Here is a 14,179-nt window from a genome sequence, read left to right as displayed (position 1 = left end):
TATGTTACCAGGTACGCTATTATAGCTTTCTCTTCGGCAGATACTAACGAAATGCCGCAGAGCTAGACAACGCGAGCTTCGATAAGATGCAACTGTGATCACCTCTATAATGCCTTTCCCCTGCCGTGGTAAGCACGTTTCTGTCCTTCCTTTGACCATTATAACTAACTTTTAGTACTCTAGACGATGGCGTCGCAGGGATGCAGAGTTTTGGCAGCAGACCGGAAATATTCCTGCTACGTTAGTAGAAGGTCTTATAGGGGATGGATGGTAGCCGAGTTTTTGACAGCTCCCCGAGCCGAATGTCATCGGACTTTCTATGTGTGGTAAATTTGAACGGCGTGCCACACATAAATTTCTGTTAAAGTCAGATTCTCGGTGTGGCAGTTTCTTTGTTTGTCACTTTGTTTACTGTGACTCATGTTACTATCACGCTCTCCACGGAGTTGCTCGGCCGAACTTCCATTCAGCTCTCCAAACAGCGATTCTGAGAGAAAATGCGAGCTGGTGGCGGCATCTGCCGCCACCGAGCGAGGCTTTTTCGAGCAGCACCCTTATTACTGTTAGTTTTTGAAGTCCTGATCATAACTATTTACTAACTGATTCAATTCACCCACAATCACCAATGGCATCGGCTCTGATTCCAACTCTTAGGTTCAATCGTGTATAAGTGAGGTAGTTTTTGGACAATGGATACTTTCATGAGGAGCGAACGTAGCAGGCTTTGCCCCAGAGCGGGCCTTACAGGAGTTATTAAATAGCAACTAACTGAGCAGCAACGGTGCTATTGCTGGAGGATCGGTACGATCGGCTTCCAAAACAAAACCTAAAGTTAAATCAGAACGGGGCCGAAATGAGAAGTCCGGGACACTGTCCGAGTGCGACCTGTCCGGGTAGGGGAATAATGTCTAGATGGACAATAACATACTTCTACGTATGCTACGCGTTCTGTGTGTATGTATCAGAGACAAGAATATCGGTTTCTTGGGAAAGGAACCTGGCTGTCAAGTTCCGAAAAGGGCAAGTAAAGGGAACTTCACAGCTACATGTCCTTCCGCCAAGTTGTTTCCAAGTAAAAGCTATACCTCAGGATTACCTCTAGAATTTAAAAAAAAAATACTTATACATGAATTACATGCCTACACTTGTTCAAATTGAATTTTTCATGCTTGAGAGTAGTGTTGCCGCGGCTCGGCTTAAAGTCGCTTGAGCCGGTGAGCCGAGTCTTAATAAGCCGAGCCTGAGTCTCTATTGGCTCAGACTCATTCTAGGCCCAAGCCCATATAGGAGCCGGCTAAAGCCGGGCTTGAGTCGCTTTAGCTGGACGACGATGCCTAATTTGGCCAGTGTGTTTTCTTGACTTTTATTGTCCCCTAGGTCACATAAAATCATGCCCTGTGGTGCGTACTATAAGATTCCAACATGAATCAAGGCAACTACACATCCAAGATGCTGATTAATACCATAAAACGGAGGACTGAAGTTTGAGCATCAATGCCCTTACAGATGCCGAGGTCAAGCCGAAGATCTTCCTAAAAAAGCGAAGTGACTGGAATTTACAGCTGTGTTGAAGATATATTTACATAGCTGCAAGCTGAGTTCCTATGTATCACCAGATGTTGATTCTAAAGGATTTACAAGCCCTCTCGCCTTCGAAAGTGCGTCTTAACCCAGTGACTTCCTTTTTAGATCATTAGTCTGAGCTCAAGCCGACTTGAGCCGAAGCTTAGCTTAGCCGACACAATGATTACCGACTCAAGCCGACTCGGCTCATAACAATTACCAAAGTCGGCATAAGTCTAGCCGAGCCGAGTCTAGCTGAGTCGCGGCAACACTACTTGAGAGCACTCCGGATGCCGATTGTCCAATGTGGTGCCGGCGGCATCACACCTATTCCCACTTCTTGCCCATTTCTTAGGCTGGTCCAAAGCCCTCTGATACGTCGCTTTGCACTACAAAATAGGTGAATACCGCAAAAGATGATGGGCGAGATAAGCCAACACCAGTAAGAATTAATATTTTCGTTGCGCCCGGACAACCGGTCCCGGATAGCCGGTCGGACAGTGTACCGGACTTCTCATTTCAGCCTCGCCCTCTATTAAATAGCATCTGCGGGGTAAACCGAAGTCACCTGAACCCTGCCTTACCACTATCCCCCCGTCACTGCTACGTTATGTTTGGGAGAAGCGCCTATGCCAGCGAAGACTGGCCACTGATCCCTCGTGAGAGTTACATTTCACAGCTTTGAATGGAGATACTCAGATTATAACCGCACAGGTCTTCCTGAGGAAGCTGATGAAACCAAACGACATATTGCTAAAAATATCCAACAAGTTACAGAAGAAAACGAGCAGTACATCAGGAGTTATCATCCCGCCTTCGAAGATGCAGACTTTGTTTTCGTTTACTGCAACCCATCGAGTCTCAGGGAATCTGTCTGGATGGTCCAACCCGCGTTCGCACGAAGGAACGCATTCTTACTAGCCAATCTCTTCGTCGCAGGTCGAGAGGTCCATCTTTTCCGACACAACCCCCCCGCCCACGGGCACACGGGAAGAGCTGTCAGGCCGCTACCGTCCCATAGAGGATCCACTGGCACTAATACGACGAGATCTGAATCCCCGTGTCCCATTATCAGACGCGGACATATCTGTGATCAGGAAATGGTGGCCTAACATAATCGGTGTGCGGGTGTACGTGTACGGTGTCATTAGTCTCCTCGTACACCAGTGGAACGACTGTGATGAGGTTAGAGCACGTTATGGATGGCCAATGAAAATAGGGGGATTGCGCTCTCAAATTGAAACCATCCAGGATATCAAACCTTCCGCTGACGAGGCTGGTACTGGGCGACGTTGGCACACTGACACAGAAATCGGGTCTACCAGTGGGCTACGCATTGGGAGCCGATTCGGATTCGGGGCAGACAAGGACACTGTATCCGATGCGATAACGACTAACACGCATTCCTTTGTTTATGCTCCTCGTGGTATGCCTTTATACACCTCATTTACAGATGTCCCGATGCAACAGATACTATTCGACATCGTACGCGACACGTTTCTGAGGATCAAATACTGCATCGCGTCAACAAAGACTTGCCGTGCACTATGTGATTGGCGACCCATGTCTTGGGCGTTGACTCAATTAGTCGGAGATAGCTCTCCACTGGGAAAGGAGGTGTACGCAGCAAGTCAGAAGGCAGGGCTTCTTCGTGTACTTTAAATCGCGCACTGAAATTGATCATAGGTCGGCAAAGTAACCAAATGCTATGACTCACCTTCCCTAGTGTTTACATATCCTTTCGGATATCGACATGACTTGCCGTTAATCACAGATATATCACTACCGGAAATTACTGCCCCTCCAGGGTTGCCCATCATCTCCGGCTTTGAGCCCACCTTTGACGCCGCGCTTCGGCTTGGCTGTCCACTCTTCGCGGCAAGTTATCGTTCAGGAGACAGGCCGATGGCAGTTCCGGTACAGGCGGTAGCCACACAGTACACTTGGGAGCCCGGTCTGATGACATTTCTCGCTGCATACTGTGGAGATCAAGCAACGAAAATGATGATATTACAGGCTCTGCGCTTTGCTTGGGATCGATAGGAGCTTGTGAGACGCGGGTAGTGGCGTTTCAGAATTTTGAGGCAGATCTACGGCATGGACTGTGGAATGTGCCTTTGGTGAAAGACCAAAGACGGTATTTGAGATACAAGGGCGGTTTTGCGCTGCCAAGGGAGGTCCTTGAATCTCAAGTTGTGATGCAGGAGCCTGGAATATAGTGGAACAACCATCTCGCGGAGTCGTTATGCCACCATGGACTTGTATCTATGACTTTTGTTGTTAGAAATCGCTCAGCTTCGATCGATTGATATATCTCAGGTTGGCGGTAGGTCTGCAAATTGACGTAGGTGTGAAAAAAAGGGTGTCAGCAAGAGAAAAGCAAGATCTTCTCGGCGGAATCAACAATATCATTCACGAGCTCCATTGTATGACACTCTCTGCATGAGTAGATGCTCGGAGCACAAACTAACCCATTTCTATGGGAAGCAAAAACGGTTACCCTGATGTAGTAGGCTGTTTCACTACCACGTAAGGGAAAGACAACTCTTGTAGTATACTTATTATGTCTCTTATAATGATATGACCTCTTCCACTAGCGCACCGAACTTTCTCTATAGTGCCATCAAAAATGAGTAGTACTTCTTGAGCAGTGGACCGAGGTGTACGCGAAGGGAAGGCACGGTTGCGAGAGGGAAAAAGATTCTATAAGATATGTATGAGTATCAAGTATATCTATAGGTACGATTAGCAATAGTATAATAGAAATATAATGAGTATACACGTACATCTCAGCGTGAAGACGTTGGTTGAACGCTGAGATGCCGCGATGAAAAAAATAGACTAATCAGGTATGTACCGGTAATCTAAATATAGTCCGTGGCTTGCGGTTAACGCTCGCCATGCTCAACAGTACTTAGTAGAGCAGCAATGGCGTCGATCAGTATCATGATGATCGGCTTCCAAGACAAAACTTAACGTCTGCGGGATAAACCAAAGTCATATCCTGAACCCTACCCACACATTATGCCTTCGAGGAGCGTCTTTTTCTACGATAACTGGCCATTGATCCCTCGTGAGAGCTATACTTTCATATATTAAATGGAAATATCCACATCATAATCCTACAGGTCTTCCTGAAAAAGCCGACGAAACCAAACGACATATCGCTGCAAACATCCAACAAGTCACCGAGGAAAACGAGAAATACATCAGGAGCTACCATTCCGCCTTCGAAGACGCCGAGTTCGTCTGCGTCTACTGCAACCCCTCGAGTCTCAGGGAGTCCGTCTGGATGGTCCACCCCGCATATGCACGACGGAACGCTTTCCTGCTGGACAACCTCTCCGTCGCAGGCCGAGGGGTCCACGTTATGGCATACAACCCGCCGCCCACGGACACACAGGACGAGCTCTCGGGGTACTACCGTCACATAGAGGATCCACTAGAAGATCTCAATCCCCGCGTCTCACTATCAGATAGCGATATATCCCTTCTCAGGAAATACTGGCCTAATATAGTTGGAGTGCGAGTATATGTGTGCGGTGTTATTAGCCTCCTCGTACACCATTGGGATGACGCTCTGGAGGTTACAGCGCCTAGATGGTCGACGTCAATAGGGGGATTACGCACTCAGATTGAGTCTTTCCAGAATATTGAACCAAGTTCCATTGACAGGATGGCGTTGCCTGAGAATGAGCACACTGGTGCTACAAAACAAACTGGGCTTCGCATTTGAGGATTCGGGGCAGACGAGAGCACCGTAATAATGACTGATACGCATTTCCTCGTTTACACTCCACGGGGGATGTCTATGAACTATCCACTTACAGATGTGTGCGACAGATTCTATCCGACACCGTATGCGATACGCTCCTGATGATCAAGTTCCGCATCGCGTCGACAAAGACTTAGTGTGCACTATGCGATTGGCCACCCATATCTTGGGCATTGGCTCGATTAGTCTCTCCACTGGGAAAGGAGGTATACCGTGACGCAGGGAGTCAAAAGGCAAGGCTTAGTATAGTACTCTCCTCCAAACGCAGGCTAAAGTGTTGGTAAAAACCATAGGTCGGCAAAGTAGTCAAATGCTACGACTCGCCTTCCCTAGTGTTCATCCATCCCTTCGGATATGTCGTTGATCACCATAGATGCTAGTGCAGCACTACCTCGGACAGTTACTCCAGTCATCACCCCACCTTTGACAACGTCCTTCGAACTGGCTATCCACTCTTCGCGACAAAGTATGGCCCGAGTGTAGAAGATGCCGCGGTGCAGGCGGTAGCCACACAGTACACTTGGGAACCTCAGGGATCTGGAGCTGTTCCTCGCAGCTTACTGTGGAGATCAAGCAGAGAAAACGATATAACGGGCCCTGTGCTTTCGCCAGAGATGCGGGTGGTGGCGTTCCAGAATTTCGAGGTGGATATGCGGATTATCCACTGGCAGAAAGTCGGAAGTATAAAGGTGAGTTTGCGTTGCCCAAAGAGGTGCTTGAGTCGGAAGTTGTGGAAGAGGCGTAACTGGCTATGACTAGAGCTTGGGTCAATTTGTATACCCCAGGAGGTCTGCAAATTGAAAGACAGACGGAAAGTAAGACTTGCAGCCGATTGGATTACATGGAGCTCCGTCGTCATCCTGACTCTGGTGAATGCTCGCTGGACTTGCGAGTCTTTCCTTTAGGGGTGCCTGCCGCAGGAATAGTTTACGCGAGAGGTCCGTATAAGCCCTAGATTTCGTGTCTCGTCAGTATTCCTCAACCTTTTTACGTTGGGAGTTATCCGGGGGAGAAACTCGCCCGGGAAACGGAATACGGATGTTCTGTTGTACCGGTACCGTCGAATTCAGGGTCTCGTACACAGCGAGCCAGTCTCGTTACTTATACCTTGCCAAGCCGACTTGACACTTGAATATGCCGGTATTCACGTATCTTCGTATGCTTCTCCTAGAATCATGGCAGCCAAGAGTAGATTTGCGTTGTTGTCGTCGTCGTTAGAACGGAGATTGTAGTGCTTCGAAGAGGGTCGCGATGAGCACGGTGCTGCTAGTACAGGTATCCTGTAGGTAGAGTGGTTGTAATCCCGGCTGAGCTGAGCTGTACGTTGCGGTATGCGGTATTATGTCTAGCGACGATCGCGGCTAAACGAACTCGCGCTAGATCTAGAGAAAGTGGGTCCCCGCTGAGAAGTCCGGCGATCACAGGATAGGATGGGTGATACGAGGTTCGGTTATGAGCTCCTTTGGGTGTAAGAAGGAGAAGGGGGTTGCATCATCAAGACGTCTTCGGCATAGCCTTTGTATTGGAGGGTAGTCAAGACAAGAACGAGGGCGACCGTAAAAACGACGGAGAGTCATCGGAAGCGGGCCAAGAGAATCGAGACGGTGACGGTGTCTTCCTCCCCCCTCCCCCCCACGAATTGCCGCATTATTGTGTGGATAATTATGAATACTCCGCGAAGGATTGTCTCCAATATTAATCCTGCATTCTTTCCGTGTAGTGGCGTACGGTTCCCTATGGCGTCACATCAACGGAAAGTTCGAGGCTCGAGCAACCATCACGATTAGATCACAGGCAGTCAGCACCAGAATCCAGATAGAGGGGGTATAGTCCCAGTGCTTGGCACACAATCGTCAGGTATGATGTCGATGTCGATGTCGTGATGGAAGACCAGAGAGAATGCAACCGGCAGTGCCCCATCCCTGCTGGAACGTGTTTACGGAACCAGTGATGCATATGACTAGAGAGAGGGGGTGAGTACTTGAGCTTGGAATACAAGGAAGGGGGGGGAGGCAAAGGGGCCAGGGAAATACACAGGCCCATACGTACGTAGGAAGATCTTCCAAGTCAATTAAATAAATAAACCCGCTTTACACGGCGGAGTGCGGCCTGAAACAGCGACGTCCAAATGGGGAAACATCCCACGTGCCACGTGCCATGCGAGACGTCTCGACCCTCCAGCCCTTCTTCGCCGCCAACGTTTTTGTTGCGCTGTCTATTTACTCTGCAGGCAGGAAAGAGAGAGAGCTGCGACGACGAGCGTAGCGTAACGGTTATCGGTGAGTGCTTGTCTATCTTACTATCTATTGCTTCCGCCTACTCACCTTTTTCCCGCACACACACAAAAAAGTCGTCCCACCGCCATCGCCATCGCCATCGCCATGCCCCTCCTTGGGATTTTTTCAAAGAAACACAAGAAAGGCGGGAGGGACGTGACGAAGAACAGCTCGGCTAGCATAAACTCTGAATTCGAATCCGCCTTGTCGTCGCCTACATCTGAGTACATACACACCGACAAGTCCTTACCCTCGAGTCCCAATGGCAATGGGCGATACCTTCACCCTCGGGATGCAGCAGCAGGGAGGTTGGGCGGGGCGAGTGCCTCTTCGAGTAAACTTCGTCTGCCGTTCGGTCGGAGAAAGATGGGGGCGGCGTCGTCTTCCACGGTGTCCAACTTGACGGATTATACCAGCGACGGAGGCTACCTAAAAATGGGAAGACTCAGCAGCGGCGCGATGTCAGACGTAGAACCCGAACTCCCGCTCCCACCAATATTCGGTGACCCCCACAGCGCACTCTCCACGCGCTCTCTCCCAGACTCCCACCCCCACCTTCATTCCCACTCCCCCTCCCCCTCCTTACAGCAAAAACGCCCCTTCTTCAACTGGTCCAAATCTCAAAACTCCACTCCCTCGAAAGCAGTACTACAAAAAACCCGCACTCCATTGTCCCCACTCTCTCCATCACCCAACGATTCGGAGTCTTTTAACCTCAAGTCATTCCGACACGTCCGACCTCCATCACCTACACATTCCACGGCGTTGCATCCACCTCACGTACCAGTAGCGCGTCCAAGAAACACCAGCACTGCCTCAGACTCTTCCCAGCGTATATCCGTAGCCGCCTTTCGCGAAGCCCAAGCTCGCAGGAGCGCTGCTGGATCGCCTGTGCCTTCCTTCCGGTCAATCAGCCCCGATCCTAACCAACAACCTCCGCACGCTAGAATCGCGTCAAGATCCGTCAGCCGGAACCCTCTAGACGGCCGGAGACTCTCCTCGCTGGTGTACGATTCGGATTCGGACGAGTCGGCCTCTTCGTCAGAGGCTGATTCCGATGAGGGGCGGGCGTTAGGGAGGAGACGGACGCTTACCCAGCAGCAGAGGAAGGCTGGTGGAGGGAGGGCTACCAGATCCGAGATTGGACATGGATCGACTCATTCGAGACCTCCGAGACCTCCTCCTCCTTCTAAGATATCCACCATGTCGGTGCCTCCCCCGGAAGCTCGGAAGCGTGCGAGTTTGTCGACGAGTGCGGCGTCCCCTAGTGCGCCGGCGCAACGAGCTAGTCTCATTGCGAATTCCCATCCCAGTCCCGGTCCTAGTCCAGGTACGGGGTTTCAGACATTGATGATACATGCTTGAGTTCTCTAATGCAACTATTACCTACCACAGATTCCTCACGACAATCGCGTCACATACGGGAGGCTTCCTCTGTATCTAATCCTCCGGCTACAGTTCGTCGTAGTATCGTTGTCTCTCAGGATTCCGATACGTCCGACTCAGAAGACGACGCGCCGCTCGCTTCACTGGTCCCACCACGCCGACCAGGGAGCTCCATGTCGCATCGGTCTAATCGTTCGCAGTCTTCTACTACTACTCGGGCGGGAACCAAACCTTTGATTGATATTAGCACGCTTACGGGTCCGAATCGCCGGCCTTTGGAGTCTGGGGCGAGTGCTAGTGCGAGTACCAGTGCGGCGTTTACGCCTGGGAAGACTTTGGTGTCGTCGCCTGTGTCGATGACGCCACCCACACCGCCCATCACGTCGACGTCGCCTCCTACGAGGTTCGTGTCTCCTCCGGGGTCGCCGGTGAAGCCTGCTGCGAGGACTTTGAGCGCCGACCCTCCACTTCCTCCTCCCCAGCCTCTGCAGAGGACGATTCCTGTGCGTAAAGGCACGGCGGAGAGAGAGGGTCTGAATGAGCGCCTGGGGAAGGTCATGATGAGTTCTGCGAGCAGTGTTGCGTCTTCAAGTTCTGTCACGTCGTCGTCTGCGAGCCGTACTCCCGCGCTTAGGACAGATCCTCTCACGCCGTCAGTGAACAAACCAGTCCCAGTCCGACAAATTGGGCAGCCGACAACTACGTCAAGGACCGATCCTCCCACGCCGTCAGTGAGACAAATTGGGCACCGTCGGACGTCGAGTGATAATCCCTCGATGAGGACGCGATCTACGGAGGAGAACATGGATGATTTGGTGCGTATGCTTGGAGGTGGGATTAGGTTGATTAGTATGAATGGGGAGGATGAGGATGAGAAGAAGGATCTTCCCGTGAAGAAGAAGAGTTTTCCTGGGAGGAAGGTGGAGGATGACGCGGAATCGACGGAGGATGAGACGGAGGAAGAGGAAGATTCTGATGATCGGACTGAGGGGCGGGGGAAGAAGGAGAAGGAGGACGAGTCTATCTCACCACCGATTCCTATCCTTCGTCGTACGCCTGTGCCGTCGTTCAGTGTTACCTCTCGACCGCAGCAGCACAGGGGATTCGAAGTGGATGCTCCTCGACAGCGGACTAGCAGTCTCGTTCCGTCCAGTCCGGCGACTTCTGAGAAGAGTTCGCTTCCGACTGCTAAGGCTGTTACGTCCCGCCCGCAGCAGCACAAGGGACTCGGAGTCGATGTATCCCAACCTCCTCGACAGCGGACTAGCAGTCTCGTTCCTTCCAGCCCGGCGACTTCTGAGAAGAGTTCTCTTCCGACTGCCAAAGCTGTGCCTCCTACTCCCATCGTCAAGGCCACTCCTCCTCCCGTCAAGGCCACTCCTCCCGCTCGTTCTGTTCCTCCAAAGATCACTACAACGGCCGCTCCGAGCGCTCCCGTGCCTAATGCACCGCGATCCGCACCCCCATCTTCTACTGCTTCTAATAACCCTCGACAACGCAGTAGCTCGATGATGCCCCTCATGACGATCCCCGCGTCTCCGAAAGTAGCCATGTTCCCTGTTCCTACGAAGCCGTTTGCGACGCCGCGGGAGAGCCCGGCGAGCTCTACGGGTGATTCGAGTAGTGGGAGGGCTCCGTTGACTCCTAGGGACGGGAGTGATATCGTTAGTGCGAGTGGGAAGAAGGAGCAGTGGAGTGGAGGTGCTAGTGGGTTGGGACTGGGGCATAAGCGGAGGAGTGTGAGTTTTGATTTTGAGGAGGATGCTACTGCTATTGGAGGTGGGAAGGGGAAAGGGAAAGGGAAGGATGACGAGACGAGGAGGAGGGATCGGAGGAGGGATGAGGCCAAGGCTGCTATTGAGGTTTGTTGGTTTTGTTTTCTTGTTTTGATGCGGCGTTCTGAATCTGATGTTAGTTGGGGAATGTTATCAATGGGCGTGGACCTATCGTTGACGATGACGAAGATGATACGCCTATCAACCAGATAAACTCTGCGCGGATGGGTACTATGGGTCCGATGATGGGCGGGCCGATGATGGGTTTCGGTGGGCCTGCACCTGGGTGGAACGGATGGCCCGCGCCGATGATGAACATGAACATGAACCCGCAGATGCTGAGTCCCGCGCAGTTCATGGCTCCTCCTATCCCTCCCCCTGGGGACCCAGCGTTCTTCGCTGCGCACCAGCAAGCTATGATGTACGCCAAGCAAGCATACCAGATGGCGGTTGCGCAGCAGGCTATGGCTGCTGCTGGGGACGAGTGGGAGCGGTCTTCTGCTATTGGGGGGAGCGTGTATGGTGGGTTTGGGGGAGCGGGGGCGGGGTGGTCTTCGGGGGCGTCGATGATTTTCCCGTCTTCGTCGCAGAGTATGTATGGGGGTGGAGGAGGGGGAGCGAGGAGTGAGTATGGAGGAGGGGGAGGAGGAGGAGGGGGGAGGTGGAGTTCTTCGCAGAGTGTGTATGGGGAGTCGTTTGGTGATAGAAGGAGGAGAGGTTACGCGCCCCCTCCGGTCCCGCCTGTTCCTTCTCACGCGCAGAGGTCCTCGGTGGTGGTTAGTGGAAAGGGAGGGAGGACGCGGACTGTGAGTCAGCCTGCTAATCCCGTTAGACCCAGCAGTGGTGGCACTGGTAATAGCCCCCGAAGGGCCCCACCGTCTAGTTGGAAAGCCGGAGTATGAGTGTTTTTCTTTGGGTTTTCATGACTCTTTGGATTTATAAATTTTCCTTTCTTTCTTGGACCGACTTGTTTTATGAGAACCCTCCTCCCTCATTTTTATTTTAATACATACAACTACCCTTTGGACAAGTCAGCCAGTTACACTCAATTGTATTCTTTACATACTCACACATTTGAACATAATACCCAGCATGGTTTTTTTTTTAGGTTGGGGGTTGGGTTGTGGGCTTGGCGGTTTACGGACTCGGGGGATACGTAGGTGGCCTAAGGCGAATGGGTGAAACCCCCGAAGCGCCCTTTGTATTGGGAGGCGCAGTAAGTGCTGACGTTCTCTTCCCCCTTGTGTGCGCGAGCGCTAGATTTTGTGGGTTCTGCTGCTTATCGAGAGTCCAAAAGTCCGAGTTTTGGTATATTATTGCTATCGTTTGACTCAAAGTCCAGTACTCAATTTGAGGGACTGCTGCCTATCAAGAGTCCGAGTTTGACTAGTAGTTTCGTTATGTTATTGAATGTCCAAGACCAACGTTACTTCTGACCCGCAGTCAGTTTTACGGCTTCGTACACGTACGCGACTCTTCGAGTATCCCTATTGGACGAAGAGTTTCCGTGTATGTGTTGCTGTGCGATGATAAGAAGTGAACGAAGATGTATATTCTAGCCTAGATATTGGAGAAAGACCGGGGTTCGAAGGAAAGAAAGAAACCAGTGTTCGTCTGGTTCCTCAACATCTCGTGGCATACAAGTACTTTCTTTGAAGAAATCTGACAAGGTCAAACTTCAACGAAGCTGAGGCAGCAGTGCTAGAGTCTCGAACTCTGGTGTGTGCAAACTGATAAGTAATCACGAAGGACGAGGGGGTACGATCATTATCGCTGTTGTGTAAGAAGGAGCTCTGCCCATCCAGCAAAAAGCCGCGCAAGGACTCGGTCATATGCGGTGTCGAAAGACAGTCGTCTCTGCTTTCAGGCGTCAGGATGGAGGACTCAGAATCGTTGAAGATTAATCCCTTCTTCCGCGTGACGTTCGTGAGTGCTGACCGGGACCGCTTGTAGGGCACGTAAAGGCTAGTAGCTGATGTAGTACGGACTCTGGTTCGTTTCGTTCTCAGAGAATGATCAGAATATTCCCCCCCTTCTCGCCTCTCTTCCTTCAGACGTGGAGGTTATGTATGTAAGAGCTTGTCCGGCCGGCAAAAGCCGCACCGGGACTTGATCAGAACCTTGTACGTGCTCTTGACATGCGGTTTTGAAGAACAATCGTCTTGCTCCGAGGTAACGGGCGTCAGATGGAGGACTCGATGAAGGCAAGCCTTTATGTTCATGAGTAGTACTCACCTCTTTGTACTAGGCTGACTGGACTACTCGACTCGGAGGCATGCGGTGATTATACTGGAATAAAGTTAAAAGAATGTTCGTGTGCTGATATCGTACATTTTCAATACGAACTGCTCAAGGGTCGGCAGAGTCACTACGCGCGGTGAGGGACAACCAGATTGACTTCGACTAATTATGACATAGTCTTATTCACACGAGCATCTTCGCGTTGATTTCCGCATATACTCGTGAGTTACTTGCAAAGAAAGCCCAGATATCTTGGAAAGCAAGTTAACGCTATTCATAAGTTTTCCAGAATACACATATACATACCATATATTCAAAGGACTCCTTCATTCAAGTTCGCTCCCGATCCCCCTGGAAGACGTGGCTCGAAGACCACCTTGTTGCAGTACTATCGTTCGGATGTAAGACACGACTCGAATACTCAAAGTTCAAGTTATTTCTCAGATAGTGCTTTTCGGCTGTAGTGCCTCCTTCGACTCGGAGTCAGTATCTAAAATGAACCGATAGTAGTCGCTCTGTGCTCGCAAACTGTGAGTATCTATGCTCGTTGTTCACCAATGGAATAACTGCCTGCCTGCCCACTCCTCATGATGGTTCATATGATTTCGTCTCAAAAGTCCAATGGTAGCGCCGCCCCTTTTGTAAAAGATCTGCCATGTGAGGGATCTTTGGCCCAAGAATGTGTACAAATTGGGTGTATATTGCTAGAAGAGTGTCAATTGAAAGATACGACATAATGGTGGAAATCCTAGATAATCATAGTCCAAAAGGGCGAAAAGGGCACCATACGTAGCGGTCCAAAGGCATAGATAAACAAAGAACAAGAAATGACGTAGTTCGTTAAAAGTTGTTGTGCCATAGTAAGAGTTATTAAGATTAAGTGCTGCCATGGCTGGAAAGGTTGTTGAGATAATCTAGCGTTTGTGGAAGTGGAACCCCCCTTTCCCTTGCCATTTCCATTGCGAGCATAGTTTTCAAAATGGTAGCGGCTGATGAGCGGGCCCGCATATCAGTGAACTTGTCGACTGTTTTGCCCTTTCATGATGCTTCAATCAATCTCAAGATTTAGATAGCATTAAAGATACCTGGTTGGCAGTAATACTAATGGTATGCCTTGCTCGGAGCGATGCCCACTGCGCCCGATCACTAAGAGCATCCAGTGG

The 14,179-nt window shown here is 50.7% G+C and overlaps 3 protein-coding genes across 3 annotated transcripts; all 3 read left to right on the top strand.

The window, feature by feature from the left end:
- The first annotated feature begins 2,136 nt into the window (after positions 1–2,136).
- EV420DRAFT_1750348 (uncharacterized protein) lies at positions 2,137–4,257 on the top strand. Its single transcript, XM_060480324.1, has 6 exons — positions 2,137–2,222; positions 2,278–2,444; positions 2,503–2,989; positions 3,017–3,216; positions 3,250–3,517; positions 3,580–4,257. Exons 1-6 carry the CDS (start codon positions 2,174–2,176, stop codon positions 3,780–3,782), a joined length of 1,374 nt encoding a protein of 457 aa, XP_060327433.1. The 5' UTR covers positions 2,137–2,173; the 3' UTR covers positions 3,783–4,257.
- Positions 4,258–4,587: 330 nt separating this feature from the next.
- Positions 4,588–5,299, top strand: EV420DRAFT_1646481 (uncharacterized protein; the record flags this gene model as incomplete). The annotated part of the gene is made up of 2 exons (XM_060477922.1): positions 4,588–4,636; positions 4,692–5,299. The coding sequence occupies 2 exons, from the start codon at positions 4,588–4,590 to the stop codon at positions 5,297–5,299; spliced, it is 657 nt and encodes a 218-aa protein (XP_060327432.1).
- Positions 5,300–7,719: 2,420 nt separating this feature from the next.
- On the top strand, positions 7,720–11,677 carry EV420DRAFT_1646480 (uncharacterized protein; the record flags this gene model as incomplete). The annotated part of the gene is made up of 3 exons (XM_060477921.1): positions 7,720–8,944; positions 9,010–10,862; positions 10,916–11,677. The coding sequence occupies 3 exons, from the start codon at positions 7,720–7,722 to the stop codon at positions 11,675–11,677; spliced, it is 3,840 nt and encodes a 1,279-aa protein (XP_060327431.1).
- Positions 11,678–14,179: the final 2,502 nt, after the last annotated feature.

Source organism: Desarmillaria tabescens (genome assembly GCF_030435595.1).
Source record: "Desarmillaria tabescens strain CCBAS 213 chromosome Unknown EV420scaffold_35, whole genome shotgun sequence".
NCBI lineage: Eukaryota > Fungi > Basidiomycota > Agaricomycetes > Agaricales > Physalacriaceae > Desarmillaria > Desarmillaria tabescens.
The sequence above is the reverse complement of the archived record's forward strand: the minus strand, read 5'-3'. Positions and strand labels throughout refer to the sequence as shown.